Source organism: Phyllopteryx taeniolatus, chromosome 6 (assembly GCF_024500385.1).
Source record: "Phyllopteryx taeniolatus isolate TA_2022b chromosome 6, UOR_Ptae_1.2, whole genome shotgun sequence".
NCBI classification, from domain to species: domain Eukaryota; kingdom Metazoa; phylum Chordata; class Actinopteri; order Syngnathiformes; family Syngnathidae; genus Phyllopteryx; species Phyllopteryx taeniolatus.
Window position 1 is genome coordinate 17,313,671 of NC_084507.1, and position 23,105 is coordinate 17,336,775.

Sequence of the window (23,105 nt, forward strand, 5' to 3'; positions counted from 1 at the left end):
GGAAAGAAAATAAAGTTGGCAAAACAAGACTTACTCTATCTTGAGGTTTTGAATGAAACACAGACTGTATAAATCAGAGACATTTGATACCACTTTTTTTTTTTTCAGATCGATACCAGTACCAGTATTCACTCGTGAGTACTCACTAACACTGATACCGAGTACTGAGTACTGATACCACTAGTATAAATATGAATAGGTTTGTTTTAATCATGATGTAAAATCTCGTACCAAGTTCTAATTCCCAACAGCCTTCATTCTCTTGTATTATTGGAGTTATTCTCAAGTGTTTTGCTTTCAGTTTCAATGTAAAGCGTTCATTTGGTGGTATTAGCTGTACAAATGGGGGAAAGTTTGTGGCATTCACGTAGAGGGCAGCCAAACATTGACAGTAGACTTTGACATCAGCTCTGCTTTGGTACAAAAGTGCTGGGGGACGAGCTCTATCATAACAGATCACAGAATGGAGTCGACCTCTTGTATCATCGGGTGAGTTATAGCTGTTGTTATAAATGGATAAAAAAAATAGTCTAAGCTAACATGGCCTCACTGCAACAACCAGATCCAACTTTCTCTTGTGTTGCAGTTGTCTGTTTTTATTGGCCTTTAAATCCTGGAGACAGTTCATGCCGGAGCGTCCCATGCACGGCCAAGTCCAGTCCCCCGGGTATCCCCAGCCCTACCCGCCCAACCTGAGGAAGCAGTGGGACCTGAGCGTGCCTGAGGGTTTCCAGCTGCACCTCACCTTCACCCACCTGGACATTGAGGCGTCTGTGGACTGCCGCTACGACGCCCTTACAGTCAGAACCACATTTTAACACAAACTTATCTGATAACAAAATTGATTGTTAATTCATAGGCTACTTTGTATTTTCATCAGTGTTTGTTTTGTCAACTATCAATAGATTTTTTACGACAACAGGATCCTGGGGAAGTTTTGTGGGCATGAGAATTCTATTGATGCACATCACCCAGGCAACCAGACAGCTATCTTGTCTCCAGGAAATAGACTCACCCTCGTGTTCCAAACGGATGGCAACAACACAAAAGGACAAAATGTGGGCTTCTCTGCTCACTACCAGGCCATAGGTGACGCTTCTGTCTCTCCTTATTGCTACCTTCTCTCATCACCCTCAGAAGTCTTTACTCAAACGAAGGATTTTGTGTCAAGTAGGGATGCCTATCGGTGCCAAGACTGTATGTCTACACAGTACTCACACTCAAAATATATTGAGTAAACATGCATGGTAGGTTAATTGAAGATTCTAAATTGCCCATAGGTGTGAAGATGAGGGCAAATGGTTGTTTGTTCATATGTGCCCTGCGATTGGCTGGCAACCAGTTCTGGGTGTACCCCGCCTCTCACCCAGAGTCAGCAGGGATAGGCTCCACCACGCCCGCAACCTGAGTGAGGATAAGCGGGAAAGAAAATGTATTGTAATATATAGTATTATATATTAGACTACTATGCCTGTCGTTGCTGAGCAGAGCAGGAGGATTATTGCCTTGAGTTGTTCATAAAAGCTTGCATTTTGGAATACGCCTTTCCGTATGTTGAACCCTGTTGACACAATTTACCGAAATGCTTTGGATGAACGCGCATCGATTCCAGAAAATGAATGCCCAAGTCACGCATTGTTTTTTTTTTGGACAAAAACTGAGGGCATGTATGAACACATGAAGAAATGTGAATTTTTCAAAAATCGAATTATACAAAAACCGAGGTTCCACTGTATGTGAATCGGCGAGTAGCGAATCGCGAATATGGAACACTGTATGGCCTGCACTTGCAGTTGATTAGATCTCTCCACATTTTATTATGCTGTAGCAACCAGGATGCTTTAGAATTGTGTAAAACTTTATATTTCTTCAAAAATATCATTTCTTGTGTCATTTCCAGCCAGATAATACTCCTTCAACTAACTAAAAGCAGTTTTTCAACATTGAGAGAGCAAATAGAGGGAATGGAACTTCAAGGTATTGGTGCCCCCAACTTTTCTCCAAGTATGTGATTCCTCTCCCTTGTCCTTTGCCAGTATCCTGCGGCAGGGAGATATTTAACGGACCAGAGGGGTACCTGTCCAGCCCAGGATACCCCCATTGGCCCCCTCACGCAGTATCCTGCCAGTACATCATCTCTGTGAAATCTGGCTTCACAATCTCTCTCAAATTTAGGGACAACTTCCACATCGAAAGCAGGGTGACTCCGCAAGGTCTTATCTGTCCACATCATTGGCTTCAGGTAAGCACAGGCCCGAAGCTTCCATGCCTAATGGTTGACTACGTTTGAACTTGTTCTTCTTCTTGCCTTTGTTAGGTGACAATCCCAGGCAGTGAGCCCTGGAAGCTGTGTGGTGAGAGGAGCCCAGGTGTGATAGACACAAACTCCAACTGGGTCACTCTGGACTACCACACGGATGGCAAAGAGCTGAGTAACGGTTGGAGCCTGGACTACAGCACACACAGTGAGTGGATTCATGAGCAACTCCACTGAAGTTCTCAACGGATGGTGACCTTTCATTTTGATTCGTGGAGTCCAGGGGTCAGGTGTCCACATCCTGGCAGGGTCACTAACGGAAGAGTCCCTTCTTTGCTGACAAAGTTCTTCTACAGGGATTACATATTTGTGCAATGTAACCAAGGACACAGGCTAATGATGGTATGACCAAACTCTTGCAATACCTGATTTAACTTTATTACATCCACTGAGGAAGTTATGGTAACTTTTAGAGGTGCAACAATTAATAGATTAAACAGCAACTATTCAATTATCAAATTAATCAGGGTTAGGGTTACTATTTTGATAATAGAATGAACATTTAGTGACATTGTTTAAATTGTTCAAATCCTTGGAATATCTGCCTCTCAGCAGTCAATATTCTCAGATTTCTGTTGTCACATGAATTTTGCAACTAATAACAAACTTTTGCAAAATTGCCATTGATCTTGGTGAGCTTTCCTATATATATATATATATATATATATATGTGTGTGTGTGTGTGTGTGTGTGTGTGTGTGTGTGTGTGTGTGTGTGTGTGTGTGTGTGTAGGCGGCACGGTGGATGACTGGTTAAAGCGTCAGCCTCACAGTTCTGAGGACCTGGGTTCAATCCCCGGCCCCGCCTGTGTGGAGTTTGCATGTTCTCCCCGTGGCTGCGTGGGTTTTCTCCGGGCACTCCGGTTTCCTCCCACATCCCAAAAACATGCATTAATTGGAGACTCTAAATTGCCCGTAGGCGTGACTTTGAGTGCGAATGGTTGTTTGTTTGTATGTGCCCTGCGATTGGCTGGCAACCAGTTCAGGGTGTACCCCGCCTATATATATATATATATATATATATATATATATATATGTATGTATGTATGTAATTTCCATGTACATATCCAGATTCAATGGCAAAAAATAAATATAAATACAAATTCTTACAATGCGAGTCAAATTAGTCAGTTTCATGAGACATGTACAATATGTGGTAATTTTCAGAAATTGACTGTAGTCTAGTTATACAGGCAACCAGGAACGGTTACAATTTAATGTTTATAATTTCTTTGTCAGAATGGTCAAGAGATGGAGCGTTTCTCGACAGCGTGCCAAAAGAATGGACAGTGGCATCGCCGCCTGCCAGAATGCCAAAGTATGCTAATGAAAAAACTGTATCGAGCCTCAATATGAATTGGTTGATTAATTGATTATGGGCTTGTTCTGCTCTCTTTCTGCAGTAATTCGCTGTGAAGAACCAGAAGCGTTGCAGAACGGATGGGTGAAGTACTTGTCTGGTTCTCAGAATGAGTACCTGTCTGTTATCCAGTATGGCTGTAATTCACCATTTTACTCTCTCCATGGTGGCGATAATGGTGAGATGCTTACATATCATGATAAATATTATTTGCTACACATTGCACAACTTAATGAGATACATACCGTATTTTCCGGAGTATAAATCGCATCCCCGGCAAAACTATGAAAAAAACTGCAACTTATAGTCTGAAAAATACGGTACATGAGATAAATACAACAGATGTATGCCTTAACAAAAGAGAATTACTTTAGGCATCAACCAACTAACCGCACCGATATGATTATGTATTATTATGGGTATCTGCAATTGGCTGGCAACCAGTTCAGGGTGTACCCCGCCTCCTGCCCCATGACAGCTGGGATAGGCTCCAGCACGCCCGTGACCCTAGTGAGGAGAAGCCGCTCAGAAAATGGATGGATGGATATTATGGCTAATACAAACCTCAATTCCTTGATGCTAACCATATTTCTGACCATCTAAACCGTTCTCTGTGTCCCCCAGTTACATTCACGTGTGAAGCAGACGGCCAGTGGAGGTCAAATATGGCAAATGTTGTCACGCCTTTATGCAGTCCAGGTACTTTATTCTTTTTTATTAAAGAAATTCCTTCAATGCATCCACTGTCTATATTGATGATCCTCTTCAGGGTCACAGACAAGATGTCCTTTTTTTCCTCCCAGTTGGCTTAGTTAGAGCAAGAAGTGGTGTACATCCTGGCCTGAACTGATCACCTGTCAATCACAGGAGTGACTCATGGAGACAGAGAACCATTCATACAAACAGAGAGTTTACATTGAGCATAACATAATTGTGTGTTTGCGTCCTGCGTGTGGAACACGTGAGCCCCAGGGAAACGCCATCTCAGGGAGCCGTCATGTAGCCTTGGTGTCGTGGTGTAGGGAAAGCCACAAATGGGGACTGAAGACCCCATGAGGCAGGACCATGGCCGCCATCAATTACAGCTCCCAGTGCAGATACACTGAAAGATTCCAAAAATAATCATAAACGTACATTAAAAAAAATTAAATAAATAAATAACATATCTGCATAAAACCCAGTGTTGAGTAAAAACCTAAGACTGTAGGAAACAGCACCAGTGATGCACGGATCACTCCATGCGAGACAATTGCGCCGCTTTATCTAACATTACTCATAGATCAAGCACATAGAATGATTGTTTAAACTTGAGTCTTGGCAGATCAACTGCTTATTGTTCAATCCAACATTTTGTACTATTTGGCTTCAAATCAAGACGAACAGTTCTCAAAATCTCGCAGCTGGACCTGTCAAGTTGACACAATGACACACAGGCATCAAGGCATACATTTGGAATATTTCTGCAGAGTTCGTAAAATATCAAAACAGACATTTATCTTCAGTTAAAGAAACTTCGAATGAGAGTCCACAGGTTTGCAGTAACTCTCAAATGCTAGCGGGTGTCGCCTGTGTCCCAGCAATTGTTCCCAGTGGGCGTTTGCATGTTTTAATATTAAACAAATAGTTCATTGCTGTATTTGAGTTCCTGAAAAAGGCGGTGATTAAGCATACTGTAACTCAAGGTCCGGGAGTAATAGTTCAATCTGCGGCATATCCAACTAATAAAGCTATCGTTGTCGATCTGTCCCAGCTCGGTCTTATTGGAGAGAGGGTCTTCCAACCTTTTGGTCGCTATCATTTCTGCACATCACAAGGGTCTTTAATGTCTGGAATCCAAATTCGACGGGAAACTGCTAATTGGTTTAAGGTCCAGCTGACATACGGCAGGCGTCCTTTGGTGACCGTCTTGGACAGCGGGCGGCTTGGGAGAATACAGTTTATCAAGTTGTTCGTGGGGGGTAGGGGGGTTTGCAGTGCCAACCGGGCCATAGTCACTACATCTGTGTGTCCATTTTTCACACAAACAAAGCGCAACAATCTGTCAATCAATTCATGCACACAGGTAATGAAAGATGCTGCTTTGATTGGAGAGGGTTGAAATAAAAAGAAGAAAGCCAGTGTTGGCCCAATACTTTTGCACAGTGCTTTTGCTACCGTACCCGAGAATTCCACAATCATTTTAATTTCTATATGATCTCGTTTTTTGTTTTTTTTGTCGTTCTTGTCAGCCAGTGTGCGGGCGGCCTACCACGTCCATCCTTGCCCATCAGAGTAACATGACAAGCGGCATGGCTCCCGAAGGTGCCCTCCCATGGCAAGTGATGCTGCGTGTCAGTGGAAACATAGCGAGCGCCATTGTGATTGGGGACCGATGGCTGATGACTGCCGCGCACTGCCTTGCTCACAGTGGACGCCTGGACGAACCGGAAAATGTGATGGTAAAGTGGAGTGGTAGGAAGTAACAAAGAAGAAATACTTCTTTACTGCACTTACATATATTTTCAGGTATCTGTACTTTACTTGAATATTTCTTTTTCTAACGACTTTGTTCTTTTACGCTTCAGATTCGAAAACATTTATCTGTTCTTTGTACTCTTTACTTAGTTAACTTAGGCTCATTATATTTGTTTAACTCTCCAGATGACAACATTACGTAATAAAAGTGTAAATAAAGAGGTTAACGCAGCCGCGGTTGGAATCTTGATTGACTGACATTTTGGGATCTTATAAAGTGGGAGAAACAGGGAGAGCAGAGGCAAGCCTCATTTGAGATACTTAGTGATTTTTTTTTTTTACCATTTAAATTTGTCGTGGTTGTTAACAACACTCTTCTCTGTGGTCTGTCAAATTTAGAGGGCATACTGTATTTACTTTTGCCCGAAAGGGACTTCGGCTCTGACCATTTTCTGAGCACATCAGGGAGGAAAAAAAGGACACACCAAACATCGCACACATATTCGCTCAGGATAATCTTTTAGGGCCGTCTGACAATTGGGCCTTTGCTGACTTTGATCGAAAATGGGTGAAAATGCACAAATTCATCCCAATTATCGTATGTGTGTACCCATCTTAAGACAGGTGGAGTATTTGGATGTTGAGCTGATGTTTTGCTTTCCATGTTGGCAATCTGCAGATATATATGGGACACACGGACATAGCCTCCATGCTGAACTCCGCTGTGTCCCCTGCTTCATTGCACATCCATCCTGGTTACAACAACGGCGACGGCCTGGACTACAACAACGACATCGCCTTGATCAGACTGAAGGAAGCGCTCACCTTCGAAGCATCTGTTATGCCACTATGCTTGCCCACAGATGACTCCCTGTACGACAGTGGCAACGTGGGGTAAAGATTATTTTCTTCTTTTCAACCTTTACCAGTCGTGTTCAAACTTCAGTGGATGACAGTGAACCCTTGCTATTCGAGGGGATTAGGGAGCAAGCCATGACGCGAATAGCGAAAATTGGGCGCCTCTCTCAAAAATTGCTCTCATTAAGTAAACCCCAAACTACAATGCCAAAGCACTTTAATATAATTTCAAACATGATCTTCATACGGTACCCTTAAAAAATAAATGGCTTACAGATGATTCTATTTTTAAAAATGCACTGGATGTGCGAGGACGCCGGTGCGTATGTTGCCGCTTCGCAACCCGTAAAAAGTAACAATTACTCCTTTCCTATTAGCCATTTCCTATTTATTACGTTCTTGACTCAGTGATACAGACAGTGGATATAAAAGGTCTACACACCCCTTTTCAAATGCCAGGTTTTTGTGATATAAAAAAATGAAACCAAGATAAATCCTTTCAAACCTTTTTCTACCATTAATGTGCCTTATATATGTAGAACTCAGTTGAATTAAAAAAAAATATAAAAATCTTCTCAAGAGGGGAAATTAAAATAATTGGAATATTGAGGTTGCACATGTGTGTGCACCCTATTCTAACTGACATGTGGCTGTGTTTACTTCTGCTTAACCTCAAATACATGTTCATGATTTTTGAAAATCTGGAATCTTCACTCATGCTGCTGTGCGCCACCAAGCCGTTAGCTGTTAGCTGGTGCTAACACAAGGTACTTGTCCGCTAACATGGCACATTAGAAGGAACGGGGCGGCATCTTAGAGCATTGCAGAAAGTGTGAATTGGTGAGTTTTTCAGTGAATAATTATTAGTTAGGTTCTACAGAAAATTCTCAAGTAGTGATTCACCAATCGGTGGGGTTTCACTGTACACTGTGCCCCTGCGTAATCGTGATTTGCAGCTCCTTGTGTTTGTGCTCAGGCCAAAGCCCTGTATACTGTATGAATACAGTGGTGCCTTTTGTGTTCTAATTCTGATTTGTGTTGAAAAATGTATACTGGTCGTATTTTCAGGTTGTAGGTCAAAACAAGAACGTTATCGATTTTGAATGATTACTCTAGCACAACATGGCTGTGGTATTTGAGGTTAAACATGCCCATTTTCAGGGCTCTACCCATTTTCAGCAGATCTGCAACAATTTGGGGATTTGTGTTTTTTTTCCCCTTCATTTTTTCAGAGTGATTTCAGGCTTTGGAATTACAAGACAAAGAAACAGATTTGCAATGTCAAATAAGCAGATGTACATGCACTTGCCCGTGATCAGCAAGGACACGTGCCAGAATTCAACCGACGTGTGGTCGACATTGAGAAGGCACCCCGTCCCAACATTGACAGACAACATGTTCTGTGCCGGACCTCAAGAAGTTGAGAATGCCCTTTGCAGCGGCTTCTCCGGAGGGGCCTTCGCTGTCTATTACAAGGCATCCTACTGGGCTGCAGGCATTGTCAGCTGGGGCATTGGCTGCGGTGGGCCAGGGACTTATGATATCTTTACCATAATTATCAACTACATGGACTGGATCAGAAAAACAATGCAGGACAACTGAATTGATCCGACTTCACAAATGTTGATACGGTGGCAATAGACACCAATGATAGACAAATAAAAGCAAATGATGTGACCGAGCTCTGTCACCATTTGTTAAAGCGCATTTTTCCCTCACTCACTGCACACAACTAAAGCTGCACAGCTCATATCAAAGCAAGAGGTGGCGCTACAGCCCTCCAACCGTGAGCTCACATTAGCCAAGACTTGGAGAACGGCGCAATAAAAACAATCAAATATTGCTTAAATGTTCCTCCATCTATCCACCCATCCATTCATCCATCCATCTCAAACTGAAATAGAAAACTATCAAAATAACAAAACAAAATAAACAGAACCAAACCATAAAATGAATAAAACAAAAGATAAATGAAAACTTTATTTAAAATCAACAAAACACAATATTAAATGATACAAATATATAATATAAATGAAATCAAGCAACAACAAATACAAAATAATAACAAAAGAAACAAAAAGGAGTCTTGAAAAAAAAATGTCTACATTGGCCAGAGTAAATTTACAGTAAAAAAAACAAACAAAAAGGCCACGACACAGAATAAATATATGGTTGTACTCAAATGTGTGCTTGTTCTGTAGATGGATTGAAAGATCGACAGACAGATAGACAGCTGCATTGATACAGTAGATAAAATAATGATTTGTAATTGTTAAATGAATGCAAATTCCATGCATCCATTCTCTGTACCGCTTATCCTCACAGTTTAGGGACACGGGTGTGCTGGAGCCCATCCCAGCTGACTTTGGGCACCCTGAACTGGTCGCCAGCCGATCGCAGGGCACATATACTGTATACTGTAGACAAACAACCCCTCGCACTCACATTCACACCTACAGACAATTTAGAGTCTTCAATTAACCTCCTATGCATGTTTTTGGACTGTGGGAGGAAAGCGGAGTACAGGCACGGGGAGAACATGCAAAGCCTGCACAGGAAGGCCAGAGCCCGGATTCAAACCCACGACCTCTGAACTTTAAGGCGGATTTCCTGACCAGTTGTCCACCGTTCCGCCCTGAATACAAATTAAGAGGTATAAATATGGATAATATAACAGTACATAGGACATTATGTTCATTTGCATGATGTTGATTGTACATACAGTACGTAGTAAGTATAATATTATTGCAGTTTTCAGGAAGTTGCATGCAAATGCCAATATATAAAAATATATATTTGAAATAATATATATATTCCTCTGTTGCTCATTATGTTTCATGAAAAAAAAAATCAAGCGCTCCAGTATAAAGATCCAACAGTGGGGGGCGCTCGTCTCCATAGTAACCTCTCCACTTCCACTTTCATTATTTTCACGCCAACACAAGCGAGAGGGGAACTGTTAAAAGTGCCTGAGTGATCCTTCTCCTGTTCCAGGTTTGCAATTATTAGTGTACAATCATGTGTTATGTGACTTAAAATAGCGACTTACTGCGTCCGCCCGAACACCGTGTAGTTTGGTCAAATCAAAAGTGAAAGTAAGATTTATTTTTATTTTTTTTTTAATGACCACATATCTCGTTGTGCTCTTCTTTACCACGAATAGACGCCATGAAGGTGACGGGAATCATTTTGTGTGGCTTCTTCACAACCTGCGTGTGTGGTAAGATCTTTTTATAACTACGAGCTCACGTTAAACTACTGAAGACGTTAGTAACAGGAATGAATGGGAACGACTTGTACAGGCCATCGGGGGGGGGCGTGCAGAGACCTTTGGAGGGGCAGGTGCTCAGTTAAAAAGGACAAATGACGTCACTTTTGCCATTCATGTGTATGGGGTTTGTCATGCCAGATCTCTGCTTTTGTGAATTAGGATATCTGCAAATGGCGGCACGGTGGATGACTGGTTAGAGCGTCAGCCTCACAGATCTGAGGACCCGGGTTCAATCCCCGGTCCCGCCTGTGTGGAGTTTGCATGTTCTCCCCGTGCCTGCGTGGGTTTTCTCCGGGCACTCCGGGCACTCCGGTTTCCTCCCACATCCCAAAACACATGCATTAATTGGAGACTCTAAATTGCCCATAGGTGTGACTGTGAGTGCGAATGGTTGGCAACCAGTTCAGGGTGTACCCCGCCTCCTGCCCGATGACAGCTGGGATAGGCTCCAGCACGCCCGCGACCCTAGTGAGGAGAAGCGGCTCAGAAAATGGATGGATATCTGCAAATGAGTTGTGGACATCTGATCTCGAGGGTTGAGATACTGCATACTCGGTTCAGCAACCGCAGATTCACCTATTCGCAGATTGAAAAAAATACATATAATATATATGTGTATATATTTAAAAAAAATCTTTTTTCTTTTTGTTTATTCTTTTTTGGCGGGTACCAACCATATTTGCGAGTTATCCCCGCTTGTTCAAGAATGATTTGGGTTGAATAATTTTTTTTGCAACGCAACTATAATGACCGTCAATTATCTGTGGATTTTCGCTGTTCACAGTCCATCCTGGTCCCTTTCCCCCGTGAATAGGAAGTATTCGTAATTCCAGTTGAAGATATCTTTAACTCAGCTCAATTCAAGATATCTACAAGTGCCTCTTCAGAAGAGAAACTTAAGTTGGACGTATCTGTAAGTCAAATTATGACTATTCAAAATGGCGGTATCGATATTTCAAACTGGAGTTCCGTACAGTCTACCCGCAATTCAGTAGCAGATATTTGTAATTTACTTGCAGGTCGCGGCACGGTGGCCGACTGGTTAGAGCATCAGCCTCACAGTTCTGAGGACCCGGGTTCAATCCTCGGCCCCGCCTGTGTGGAGTTTGCATGTTCTCCCCGTGCCTGCGTGGGTTTTCTCCGGGCACTCCGGTTTCCTCCCACATCCCAAAAACATGCATGAATTGGAGACTCTAAATTGCCCGTAGGCATGACTGTGAGTGCGAATGGTTGTTTGTTCCTATGTGCCCTGCGATTGGCTGGCAACCAGTTCAGGGTGTACCCCGCCTCCTGCCCGATGACAGCTGGGATAGGCTCCAGCACGCCCGCGACCCTAGTGAGGAGAAGCGGCTCAGAAAATGGATGGATGGATACTTGCAGGTCTCTGCACCTGAATGCTAGATATCTGCAATGAGCAACCCCATACACACGAATGGCAAAAGTGACGTCATTTGTCCCAGGCAAAATGTTGTTACAGATGTCTATGATTCAGTTTTGACTATAGATATTGCATGTCTGTCTGTCTGTCTGTCTGTCTGTCTGTCGTTTTGAGCAGTCACAATTACGTTACAGATATCTTGAATGAAAATTCAGACCATTCAAAATTACGACTAAGAAGAAAGACGTTGTTGATACGTACAATGTTAATTGCAGATAGTTAAACTTACCTTTTAAATGTTGAATCCTCTTGCCCCTGTAGATTAAAAGCTCACTCCTTGCAATCCAAATTGTGGAATGCTTGCACTAAGAGCTGCCGCCTTAGTAGATATTTTTGAAAAGCAGGTACAAAATTACTTACAAGTGCTGTACAAAATGGATGGATGGATGTCTCCTTTAATTCTTCTTTGATGTTATCCGTTTATAACGGTGTTGTGCAGCGTCTGCGGTGACAGACGTGGTTCTGTCCTGCGAGTTCGTGGAGGACTCGGTCGGACTGCACGCCTTCACCAGAACTCCGGCCACTTTCATCTTGAGAGAAGTCAGCATTGTTTCCGATGAAAGCCAAGAAGCCCTGACTCCATTCGTCCCGCCGCCCAACCTGGATCCACGTGCCATTATGTTCGAGTCCAAAGGTTCTTCTCACAATCCCCTCGTCCCCTTTTAGCCTTTTCCAACCCCAAACATGGAACCCCTGCTTTGACTGTCCCTTGTCGGTCTGTTGCAGCGTCATCCTTCGAGATTCCCAATGCAGATGTTCTGCTACATGCGCACTGCAACGAGCAGGAGGTGATGTGCGAAATAAGCAGCTACGCTCCCCACGGCTTGAAGGAAAGGTTTGGATCAGACCATTTCCTGGTGTCCATCAATGTGGAGGGTGGTGCTTTCGGCACTTTGTTGATCATGCGTGCCGTGCAACCGGTGAACGACCATTCGGGCCTGATGCATGATGTGCTGGGACTGCCTCTGACCCGTGATGGAACACTGCTGACTGAGGGTAAAACACAGTCTTCGTGTGTTTGTTGTTGTGTATATGTGTGTGTGTGTGTGTGTGTGTGTGTGTGTGGACTAAGAGAAATTAAAAGTTTGGCCGCATTTGCTGGGACAGAAAGATGTTAACTCAATTCAATTCATTGAACAGATCTGTTTACTGCGGGTGGGACTTTAACACATTAGTTGTAAATAATTAATTACAAACAAATGAATTAGTCCCAACAAAATTTTAGGCATTTTAATCGCTTTTTGTGTTCTCAACAACGCGGGACCATTGTTGGTGCACGATTTCCTGGTACACCGATTACAGACGCACATATCAGAGCTCGGCTAACAAAATGGAGGAATTGGATGTAAAAGCGTTGCTAGGACTGATGGGAGGAAATTTCATTTAAAAAAAAACAAAAAAAAAACAGATGCAATCCTTGATAAGTGTGGTTTTGTACAATTTGTGCAAAAAGGAGTTACCGCTGAAGCAATACAACCCTCCGACATGTGATCCAACATTTCAACTGCCATGCAGAAACCATTGGAAGGCAATACTGTTCTAAAAATGTCATGAGAATAGAGCCCAATGACTTCCCAGAAAGCATAACTTTATACAATAGAAACCCACTTCAAGCTGACCAAAAGGCATTTGTTGCTTTCTGTCTCCTCAGTGTCCTTTCTGGTGTTTTCCACTTTCAAGTCTCTAACTGCACCACTGAGAGGCGTCTGCTTCCTCAATTGCGGCTTCAAGCATCAGGACGTGTCGCCCGATGAGGAAGTGCACATCGAGTGGCACCAGCAGAATCGGGGACAAGGAAAGAAAGTCGTCAAGATGGTGACGAGGCTGAACAATCCGGAAGGGAGCGCGGTGTGTAAGTGCGGCGTCAACACCGTCGACTGTTTGATAAGAAGCGAAAATGCCGTGTTGAGGATGGCGATAATTCATGTTCGGCAGTCCATCACGGGAGCGGGCAGTTGAGCATGAATGCCACCCAAGTTGTGAGCGAGGGGAACGCCTCTGTGACCCTGAACAACTTGAAGGTTACGGATGAGGGCGCCTACATCTGCTCCGTCACTGTCGGGCCTTTCCAGGGTCAGCAGGTGGTTCATCTCCATGTGGTTCGTAAGTTTCACCCAAATATCACTTCGCTCACAGCTGTGAAGTCACTGGCAGATGTGCATGTTATGCGAATGGACAGACAGATGTTAATCATGTCTGTGCATGTGAATTCGAAAACAGGTGTTCACATTATTCACATATGTGAGTTGACATCGCATCTTGATTTTCATGCAAGTGCAAGACTCGCTACGAGTTGGCAGACCCCGTCTGCGTCAAGCTGGGTGTGTCGGCGCAGTGAGGGTGTGCCCTTGGAGATGCACTTGGCTGAGTGAGATCTTGGTGACAGAAAGTCTGCGTAAACTTAGGCCTGCTCATACCACGTCTAAGTTGTCACGCGTGGAATCTAATACGATATTGGTGAATCTGATCGGTGTACGTGCAAGCCGACAGACATGCGAGCTCCTTGTGTGTGGTGGATGACAGATTTCAACAGTGGGCGTCTAAAGCTCTTAATCATTGTAGAAATCAATTCATTATTATTATTATCATGGTGACGTCACCATGCGTCTTAATTTTTGCTCGGACATATTTTGGTTACTCACGGTTATCACCAGCTCGTCCTTTATTTAATCACGTTGTCTTTTGCCACACCGGCCAAGTAACCAAGCTTCAGTCATGCACGGATCGTCATTGCGCTTAACTTAAAGGAAATCAATGAAAGAAGCTGCTTTGTTGTTGGCGAATAAAGTCGGCTGTATTTACTCCCACAAGGCACTTCTAAAAACGTCCATGAAATTACAAACACCCGGTCTAACCCGCCTCCTCGCAGAGTTGTGCCATGCACTGCGCCGGTTTTGCGCTAGTCACGAAAATGGAGCCCCTTTGTGTGTATGTAGATGTACACACAGATTATTACATGGTGTATGTGTGTGTGTTGGGGGGGGCAAACATGTTTGTGAAAGAACAAACAGATGTTTGTAAAACATCCAAAAAAAGGAACTCTTAAGACACGAAGAGGCATTTGTTAGTTTTCATGGAAAAGACATTTTAAGCAATAGGCGAAAATGCTATATGTATATCAAAAAATGTAATTAGCATCTTCAAAAAAGTTTCAAATCACATAACTCTAAACACATTTTGGCATTAAAAGTGTCAAAAACATCACTTAATTTTTATTTGTTTTTACCTGAACTGCCAATAATTCCAATATTCATATTAGTAAAATAAATTGATTTTGAAAATGAAATTCAGTGCCGTATGTCTTCATCGATATTGATCAAATTATATGAAAATGACCCATATATGAATAGACAGACAGAAGTTGATATTTTGTGTGTCTGCGTACAGTACATGGAAATACTACATTCCTCTCTTTTGCTGTTCTTTGCAGAACCACCAAGTGTTTCACTCTCGGAGAAGAAGCTAGTTTTGAAGGGAAATGCAGCGCAGACTCTGAGCTGCCATTGTAATAAATACTACCCTCTGGCGGCTCAGGTGGGTCACTGCAGGGGGGCTACCTTTTGAAAATACAGTGATACCTTGACTAACGACTTGAATTAGTTCCGTGAACGCTTAAATCGGGGCGCTCGTTAAGTTAAGGTACCACTTTACAACAGCCGCATCAGTGTCTTACATGCTACATTCTCCTTCAGGTGGAGTGGCTGTCACACGTGCCGACGGACGAGGAGCCAGCCGTCTTCCCCGATCAGGGCTCACTGTCCAGCCACCGCAAGGAAGGCGACGGCACGTACTCGCTCTCGTCCCACCTCGTCGTGCCCCCCAGTGTCGCTCCGGGAACCCGAATCACCTGCAGGGTGTCCCACCCAGCTCTAGACACTCCTGTCTCTGTCAGTGTGCTGGTAGAACACCTGGAACCAGGTACTGACTTGATCATTAAATGAACACTATGATAACTCTTAATGGACACATGAACACTATTTGTCATTTTTCAGATGACTACTGGTGGGTGTTGTCAATCCTGGGCATCACTGTGGTGTTCTTCTACCAGCTCATCAGATAGACACTATTTATTTATTTCTGCTTTGAATAAAAGGGGGTTCTTTGCTGCTTTTTTTTTTTTGTATAAAAGTAAGAAATGATTTACTGTACAGTGGCGCCTTAAGATATGAGTGACCTGATTTACGGGTGTTTAGGGATACGAGCCAATGAGCGCTGTATAGTGGTAGTCAACTCAACTCACTTCACAACAAGCAGCAGTTTAGCAGACAGTAAACAATTCTTCTGATACAAATCGGCGACCCTCGGGTTGCAGGCTGTACACTTACTCTCTGAAAAGTCATGAATGACATTTCCATTCATTTCAGTAGGGAAAGCTCTTGAGATGTGAGTGTCTGAGTTACGAGCATGGTCAAGGAAGGAATCAAGCTCGTATCTCGAGGCACCACTGTATATGGTTTGTAAGTCATTCTATCTACAATAATTACAATTCTTACTAGCTATGTCACATTGAGACTAACTCAATGCTATAGCTCCAACCTGGAACACCAGTAGTGATGAGTGGGGAATGTTACAAAATAAATTGTAGGTTTTTTTGGACCCAAAATAGTCAGGTGCAGTTTTATTTTTATTTTTTTTTAAGCACTGCAAAATTGGTTTTAAATGAGGAAAATTTGTCAGTCGTTTTTACTTCTCCTATTTCGTTGCAGCGGACTTTTTTTCGGTGTGAATATCGTCTGTCTATTTGTGCCCTGACTGGCGACCAGTCCAGGGTGTACCCCACTATAGAAAATGGATGGATGATATTAAAAATTACATTCAAATAAAAAGCTTAAAAACATAGAAAATGTCCAACATTTCCAAGGGAGGTTTTGTTCATTTCTTTTATTGGCGACAGCAAAATTGACAAACATGCATTTATTCTTGCAAACATTTTCACCTCTCGCTGCATTGTTTATGTAAATCACCAAACATGTTTAGTGCCAAATTATACCGTTTCGCGATATAATTTGGATTGTTTGTTAGCTACAGCTATAAGGAAATGCATGTCGTCATTGTTTTTAACGTGATCCATTCACAATTAGTCTTAGAAGAAAAAATGAGCCTCTTAACTATGAAAATCGAAACAAAAATACCCCGAAAGATACTGTAGATCCAAACATGACGGATGCCTGTCAGAATGGCTTATGCTACATGATGTTAACGGGCCAAAGTGGTCGTCGTTTGGCACTCGTGAGTAGTTACCGGATCGGGAGGACGTTAAACCCACGGGGGTCCTTGAACCCACCGACGGGAGCGGCTGGTGTACAGTTAGAGGAAAAAAAGCAACGGATGCAGGAGTGGCACTCTTCGGACAAACACCACATTTGCCATGCAAATCGGAAACAAACCTCATCTTGGCTGACTTTGTGTTAGTGTGGAAGTGACTGGGCAGCAGCGAAAGCCAGATTGGGCCACTCTTGTGACCACATTTGATTTGGAACAAGATCAAATTTGAATACTCATTTAATTTCAAATCATTTTAATAATGAAATAGTTAATTTACCGATGATTTAATAAAAGAAAAAGTTAAATGTACATTACCGTTTGAAAGTTTGGGGTCGCTTAGTGCTTATCTTTCATTTCTTAATTTTTAAGTCACACCAAACTTTTGAACAGTTGTGTACAGTATATGTATTTTTTTCATTTTATTATTTTTTTAAATGTATTTACAATAAATCAATTAACATGAATGATGAATGAATACAAATAAATAAATCACTACATTTTAATTAACTTATTTGAGGGGAAAACAAGATTATGGAATTAAAGAATACTTTGCCCACCCCAGAGCTAAACAATTGAGAGAACATGCTGATGATTGGTGTAAATGTAGAAATGTGATTAAACTTCAACTTTGACCTCGGCCATTGGAATCCTCACTCTTCTTCTATACAAAAATGATCACATCTATGGCTCTTATTGTACTTTGCATTGCAATCGTGTAGATTGTCTGTTAGTGGCCACGTCTCTCATTACAAAACAAATGTACACATGACAGATGTTGTACTAATACTATTTCCAACTATCACCTCCATTAATGCAAATCAGGCCCAAATTAAAAGTCACTAAAGCATTGCAGTCCTTTGAATCACTGATATAGTCGCAAAGAGCAAAAATGACCAAGCTTAAGTGTGCTGCTGTGTTTGTTAGTCTCATCGTTTTCCAAATGGAGCCGAGTTAGTCTTGAAATTCGTGGACCCAAAAGGAACACACGTTCGGAAAGCCGTTTGAGCATTAATTCACTATCCTTGACATCTGTCTTAAGGTCCATGTACTAGTATGCTTTTTGTTCTCACTAGTATGACAATTCAGCACACAGCAATAGAATGATTGAGGCACACTAGTTGAACGACTTGTCTTACTAGTAACATTTTGTTTTCATAACGTATGCCTCTTTTGGCCTACTGGTATGCAATTAAACCTTACTAGTAAACTACAGTGATGCACTAGTAACACTACTAGGCCCAATTAGACATGTGAGGGTCATTTACTAGTACTGAATATCAAGGGTATCGAGCAAATGCTCAAATGTTTGAGGTCCAAGTACTAGTACGCTCTTTGTCCTCTATAGTAAGACAATTCAGCACATTAGTACAATGACTATGGCACACTAGTAGGATAAGTACGTTACTGGTGAGGCAAAACAGCACTAGTTGACATCTGGGTGCTACTAGTACTACTAGTGATGCACTAGTTGTTAACTGGCAGAATGTTATGTCACTAGTAGTACACAGGTTTGCCTCACTAGCAAGACAGCTATATGGAGAAGTTGTCCGGCGCGTGTGCAGAAATGTCACGCGGTAGTGGAAAAAAAACATTACGAGTAAGACACAGTAGTTCTACTAGTGCCTTCCAAGAAAATGGTCTCGTCCCTCCTTCGCCTTTTCTTCTTCTAACCCCTGTGCTTCCCTCAATAATACATGAGCGACGATGTACCATGCGAAGCTTCGGTCGAAAACACAGGCAGGAAGGACGAGGACAAGCAAGGCAAGAAGAGGGTAAACAAAAAAAAACAGCAGAGACAAGTCTAAGCTGCCGTGATGTGTGAGGAGAGGACAGTTAAAAGGGGGAGGATTGTTTTTTGTTGTACTCTCTTGTCTGTCATCCATCTCATCAACATTCTCAAGTCCATATTCATTCTTCCTGATGGGCGAAGCTCAGTAGAAGAAATACACTGCCAATGACGCAGCGAGAGAGAGAGAGAGAATGAGAGAGAGAGAGAAATTGGGGAAGTCATCAGTGTAATGGTCCCCCAGCAATACATCACATACCCTCATACAATAAACAAGCCATGAATGCAACCAAAAAGCCAATTCTTTTAATAAGCTTGTCAGCTGCAGCCTTTTAAGTACACCTTTAGTTACCTAATACTAAGGTTAAAAAAAAAAAAAGACTTTCTTAATTGGAAACTTTCCCAAATTCAAGGTTGTCTTAAATGTAGTTGAGCAAAATATATTCTGGCATAATCCTGAGTAAAACGACCTGATTTCGTGGGAGTTTGCAATTAAAAAAAAAAAATAGAGATAGCCACGGCTGCTATGTTGTACATTCCAAAAAAATAAATCTTCAAGCCGATTTAGTGTTATTGTAACACTAAATCGAAATAATGTTTTATACAGTATGCTAATTACAACATCAAGCTAACTATTTTGCTTTAGTGCGAGGTTAAGAAACGTAGCTCTTGAGCCCGTCTCTATCTCTCTCTGGTATTGTATGATCACTTTACAGTGAGACAAAACAAGATGTCTGTGGTTTGTTGTACAAAACAGATGATAACTGCCTGTTCATGTGTGTCTATATGACCTCGCTAAAGGAGAAATCGAGCAGCCATCAGGTTGTATTTGGACTGTCTCCTTTCATGTACGTTTTTTCCCAGTTGTCAGTTTTCCCTCATTATTGTCAAAGTGCTTTTCCTCTCGTCCATTCATTAATTTCCAAGAGAAGTTTCCGATTTGTTATACTTCCCACATTCCCAAGTTCTGCGTTTTGGAGTTGGAATATCAGGCCACATTTTCTGCCCATGGTATAAAGCATGGAGGAGACACTCGTGTACTCACAGAATATTATTCCCACCACGATGACTCCAATGATGCCCATCATGATCATCATCTGAAAGGAGAAGCAGACACCACCAGTAACAGCTGAACTGCACAATGGACCCGCGCTAATGTGCCCACCTTGCAGTTCTTCCACCAGTACTTGTTTTTGAGCTTGGCCGCGCAGCTTTCGAACTGCGACGCCCCGGCTTGGAGAGCGTCCGCTCTGTCATCCAGCTCCGAGAGCTTCTGGTCCCTTTCCAGAACTTTGTCCACGTTCACTCTCATGATGTCCACCACCTGTCGGTCCAGGGCAAGATGAATTTCGTGAACATTTTGGAAACACAGAAGTCAGTAGTTTGCTAGATCAGATGTCTTGTTTGCGTGTTTACCTCCTCGACTTGGGCCTGCGTCTGCTGTAGCCTGCGGTTGCTGGAGGTGTTGGGCGGTGCGGGGGGCGCACCTGCCGGGGCTCCGTCTGCACCGGGGGCTCCTGGAGCGCCGGGGGCTGCGGCATCTGGGGCGGACCTGAGAAGAACCGGATGCACAAATGAAGATGAGGCAGAGAAGATGAAATAATTGACATAAGCGGATCTAATACCTCAGGTGTCAAACTCAAGGTCTGGAGGTCACTTTTTATGAGGCCGTCTACTGTAAAGCACATCTTGTGTGTCTACTTCATGGTTCTTGCGAAAATCTGTACCAAAAGTGCAAATTGTTTTCGCTTTTAGTAATGTTGAAATATTGTATTTTTTTACTTGGACAAACTTTTTTTACTGTATTTTCCTTGGCTTCTGATTGCAAAACGCGTTATCCATCAATTTGTTTTTTATATGTAATAATGTGATGATGCACCCCCTAAATCTGTCAAATGGTATTAGGAAGAATGAAAACTGTTTGCTTCATTAGGCACACTTGCTCATCCAAGGCCATCCAAAACAAGAAATTGATTGATTCATTCATATACAGTGTTCCCCCGCAAGGAACAATTGACGCACCACAAACAGGTTTACAATTGCCTATAGATGCCACAAGATGGCAGCAAAACATTACATCAAACTCCTCACCTCACGTCAACATCGTTCTTTGTCAACAAGATGCACCGGCTCTCACTGCGAACCTTCTATTCATTTAGTTGTCTTTGTCAAAATATTTCTTTAATATTAGAAACAACACTCTGCGTGATCCAGTGCAGTTCTACACTGCGTTAAAATACAAACGCAATAATAAACCTAATTTACCCACACTGTACAAAATGTACATTATTGTATAGTGTTCCTCCATACATGAAAAATTGATGGTTAACTTGTTTTGAAATCCCAAGTGAAGGAAAATAGTTTGTCCAACATCTTATTTCAAAAAGGAGTTTGGCAAAAAAAAAATGTTTGCTGTAGCTCAACGTTAGTAAAAGACAATTTGCAATTGTGGTACAGAATTCAACAAGAAACATGAAGTACACGCACACGACTTCGGCTTTAGAGGGCCACATAAAATGATGTGACAGGCCAGATCTGGCCCACGGGCCTTGAGTTTGACACCTGTGATTTAGAGTCTTCGATAAACCTAACATGCATGTTTTATAGACCAACAGGGAAGACCAACTAAGTACGAACAAATACAAAGAGCAGCACAGAGGAGGTATAAAAATAAATTGAAATCTAATCTAAACAAGAAGAAAACAAAAAGTTTAAGAGGTGTTAGATTGTGCAGGTGCACCTAATGTTGTGACCGATGTCTTCATTTTAGAATCCACCTTTATAATTATGAATTATTTAACTCAACTAAACTGCACATTTAATGGTACAAGGATGCTCAAAGTGACTCCAGCAACATCACCAGCCAATATTTGGCTTTTTTTTTTTTTTTTTTTGGGTATAGCGTCGTTAGCAAAATAATAATAAAACAATTTTAAAAAATCAAGATGATACAAATGAGTTGAGCTTTCAATTAAAAAAAAAAACACAAACTCTTCCAAAATGAAACATATTAATAAATCGATCAAATTCCGCATAAACACTCACATGTTCGATGCAGCTGTTTGTGCTGACTCAGCAGAGGAGGCTCTGAAGTCCAACGATGCAGCGAAACAGCAACGAAACCACACAAGAATCACACGGGGGGGAAACAGAAACAGAAACAGAGGAATCGGAACGTAGTTTTTCAAAAAAGCATCAAAGTGCCGCAGTGCAGCAACCCCCCAAAATCAGTCGAGTCAGCAAATAGAAGAAGTGAGCTGATGTGATGCTGAGTAGTTCTCGTCAGCATCCAGCTCCTTAAAAAAAAAAAAAAAAAAATGAAGAATAAGAAGAAAAAGCAAAAAGTCAATCGCCTGACTGACTGAATTTCCACTCCACAATCGCCTGAAGATGATTTGTTCCGTTTCCTTCCTTCTTCTGCGCTTCTGTGCGCCTGCGTGGAAGAACAAGTGCGATGATGCGCGGACTGCTGCTGCTGCAGTAATGCGTCTAGTTGGTCCTCTCCCACCTTTCCCCACTTGGACTCGGAGCCACAGTGCGGTACTAGCGCCACTCATCCACTCCCCTCCCCCACCTGCACACTTTGCAGTACTGCAGCTTTGGCTCGGGTGGGGGTTGGGGGTTGGGGGTTGGGGGGAGGACGTCCCCGCAGTGCGTGGATGCCCACTGAGCGTTGACTCAACTCTTTTCATTCGTTTGTATCACGGTACAGGGGCGGTCCTCGTTTTGCGACATTTGGAGGTTACGAACAACGCGCTCTAAAGTCCAGTGGTGCCTTGAGATACGAGTTGAATTCGTTCCGTGACCAAGCTCGATCTCAAATCATCATCCCCCATTGAAATGAATTGAAGTGCCATTAATCCGTTGCAGCCTCCAACAAAAACAACAAACGTTTTTTTGGAATGTGTTTTTAATAAGGAAACTAGCACTCTATAATATTGTACTCTATAAAAAAAAACATATCGTAATAACATAATTAAATAGAATGTATAGAATGTAACATGATGAATTAATAGCGGCTATTTCTGATGTGTGTCACTTGGCCACAGTACACAGTACACCTGTTATGCATACATAAACGAAGAAGAGTTTCACGATTACTGCGACTCAATGTAATTTCTGTAATATTGTTCATTTTTCACAGCGCTAAAGAATATATGCCTGTGAGTATTGTTATATTATTTACATGCAGACTTTTGTGTCATTCCGATTGACGATCTCTGGTCAACTGTTTACACGTGATGTGATCTACTCCGATCGGGTGTATGCATGTGCACTACAATATATTTAATCAGATCAGGCGTGTGACGTGCACCTCGACATAAACGTCACCTCATTTAACGAGATGGACATCTGT

General features: G+C 42.3%; 3 protein-coding genes across 4 annotated transcripts; 2 read left to right on the forward strand and 1 right to left on the reverse strand.

Moving 5' to 3' along the window:
* The first annotated feature begins 363 nt into the window (after positions 1–363).
* Positions 364–8,678, forward strand: c1s.2 (complement component 1, s subcomponent .2). The gene is made up of 12 exons (XM_061776998.1): positions 364–489; positions 587–800; positions 906–1,089; positions 2,037–2,242; positions 2,318–2,465; positions 2,541–2,659; positions 3,556–3,634; positions 3,720–3,854; positions 4,301–4,375; positions 5,909–6,114; positions 6,810–7,024; positions 8,221–8,678. The coding sequence occupies exons 1-12, from the start codon at positions 464–466 to the stop codon at positions 8,588–8,590; spliced, it is 1,977 nt and encodes a 658-aa protein (XP_061632982.1). The 5' UTR covers positions 364–463; the 3' UTR covers positions 8,591–8,678.
* Positions 8,679–8,827: 149 nt separating this feature from the next.
* Positions 8,828–15,800, forward strand: tapbpl (TAP binding protein like). Of its 2 annotated transcripts, XM_061777001.1 has the most exons (10): positions 9,504–9,641; positions 9,844–9,982; positions 10,152–10,208; positions 12,137–12,331; positions 12,424–12,693; positions 13,349–13,549; positions 13,633–13,800; positions 15,128–15,231; positions 15,390–15,615; positions 15,690–15,800. In XM_061777001.1, the coding sequence occupies exons 3-10, from the start codon at positions 10,157–10,159 to the stop codon at positions 15,755–15,757; spliced, it is 1,284 nt and encodes a 427-aa protein (XP_061632985.1). In that variant the 5' UTR covers positions 9,504–9,641; positions 9,844–9,982; positions 10,152–10,156; the 3' UTR covers positions 15,758–15,800. The 2 variants fall into 2 exon arrangements, with proteins under 2 accessions (XP_061632984.1, XP_061632985.1); XM_061777000.1 differs by lacking the exon at positions 9,844–9,982 and having other exon boundaries at positions 8,828–9,641.
* A 759-nt stretch (positions 15,801–16,559) lies between these two features.
* Positions 16,560–22,297, reverse strand: LOC133479698 (synaptobrevin-like). The gene is made up of 5 exons (XM_061777002.1): positions 21,794–22,297; positions 20,165–20,300; positions 19,914–20,072; positions 19,794–19,845; positions 16,560–18,910 (listed from the first exon to the last, which is right to left on the reverse strand). Coding segments are annotated over exons 1-5 (366 nt in total). The 5' UTR covers positions 21,796–22,297; the 3' UTR covers positions 16,560–18,893.
* Between the last annotated feature and the right edge of the window lie 808 nt (positions 22,298–23,105).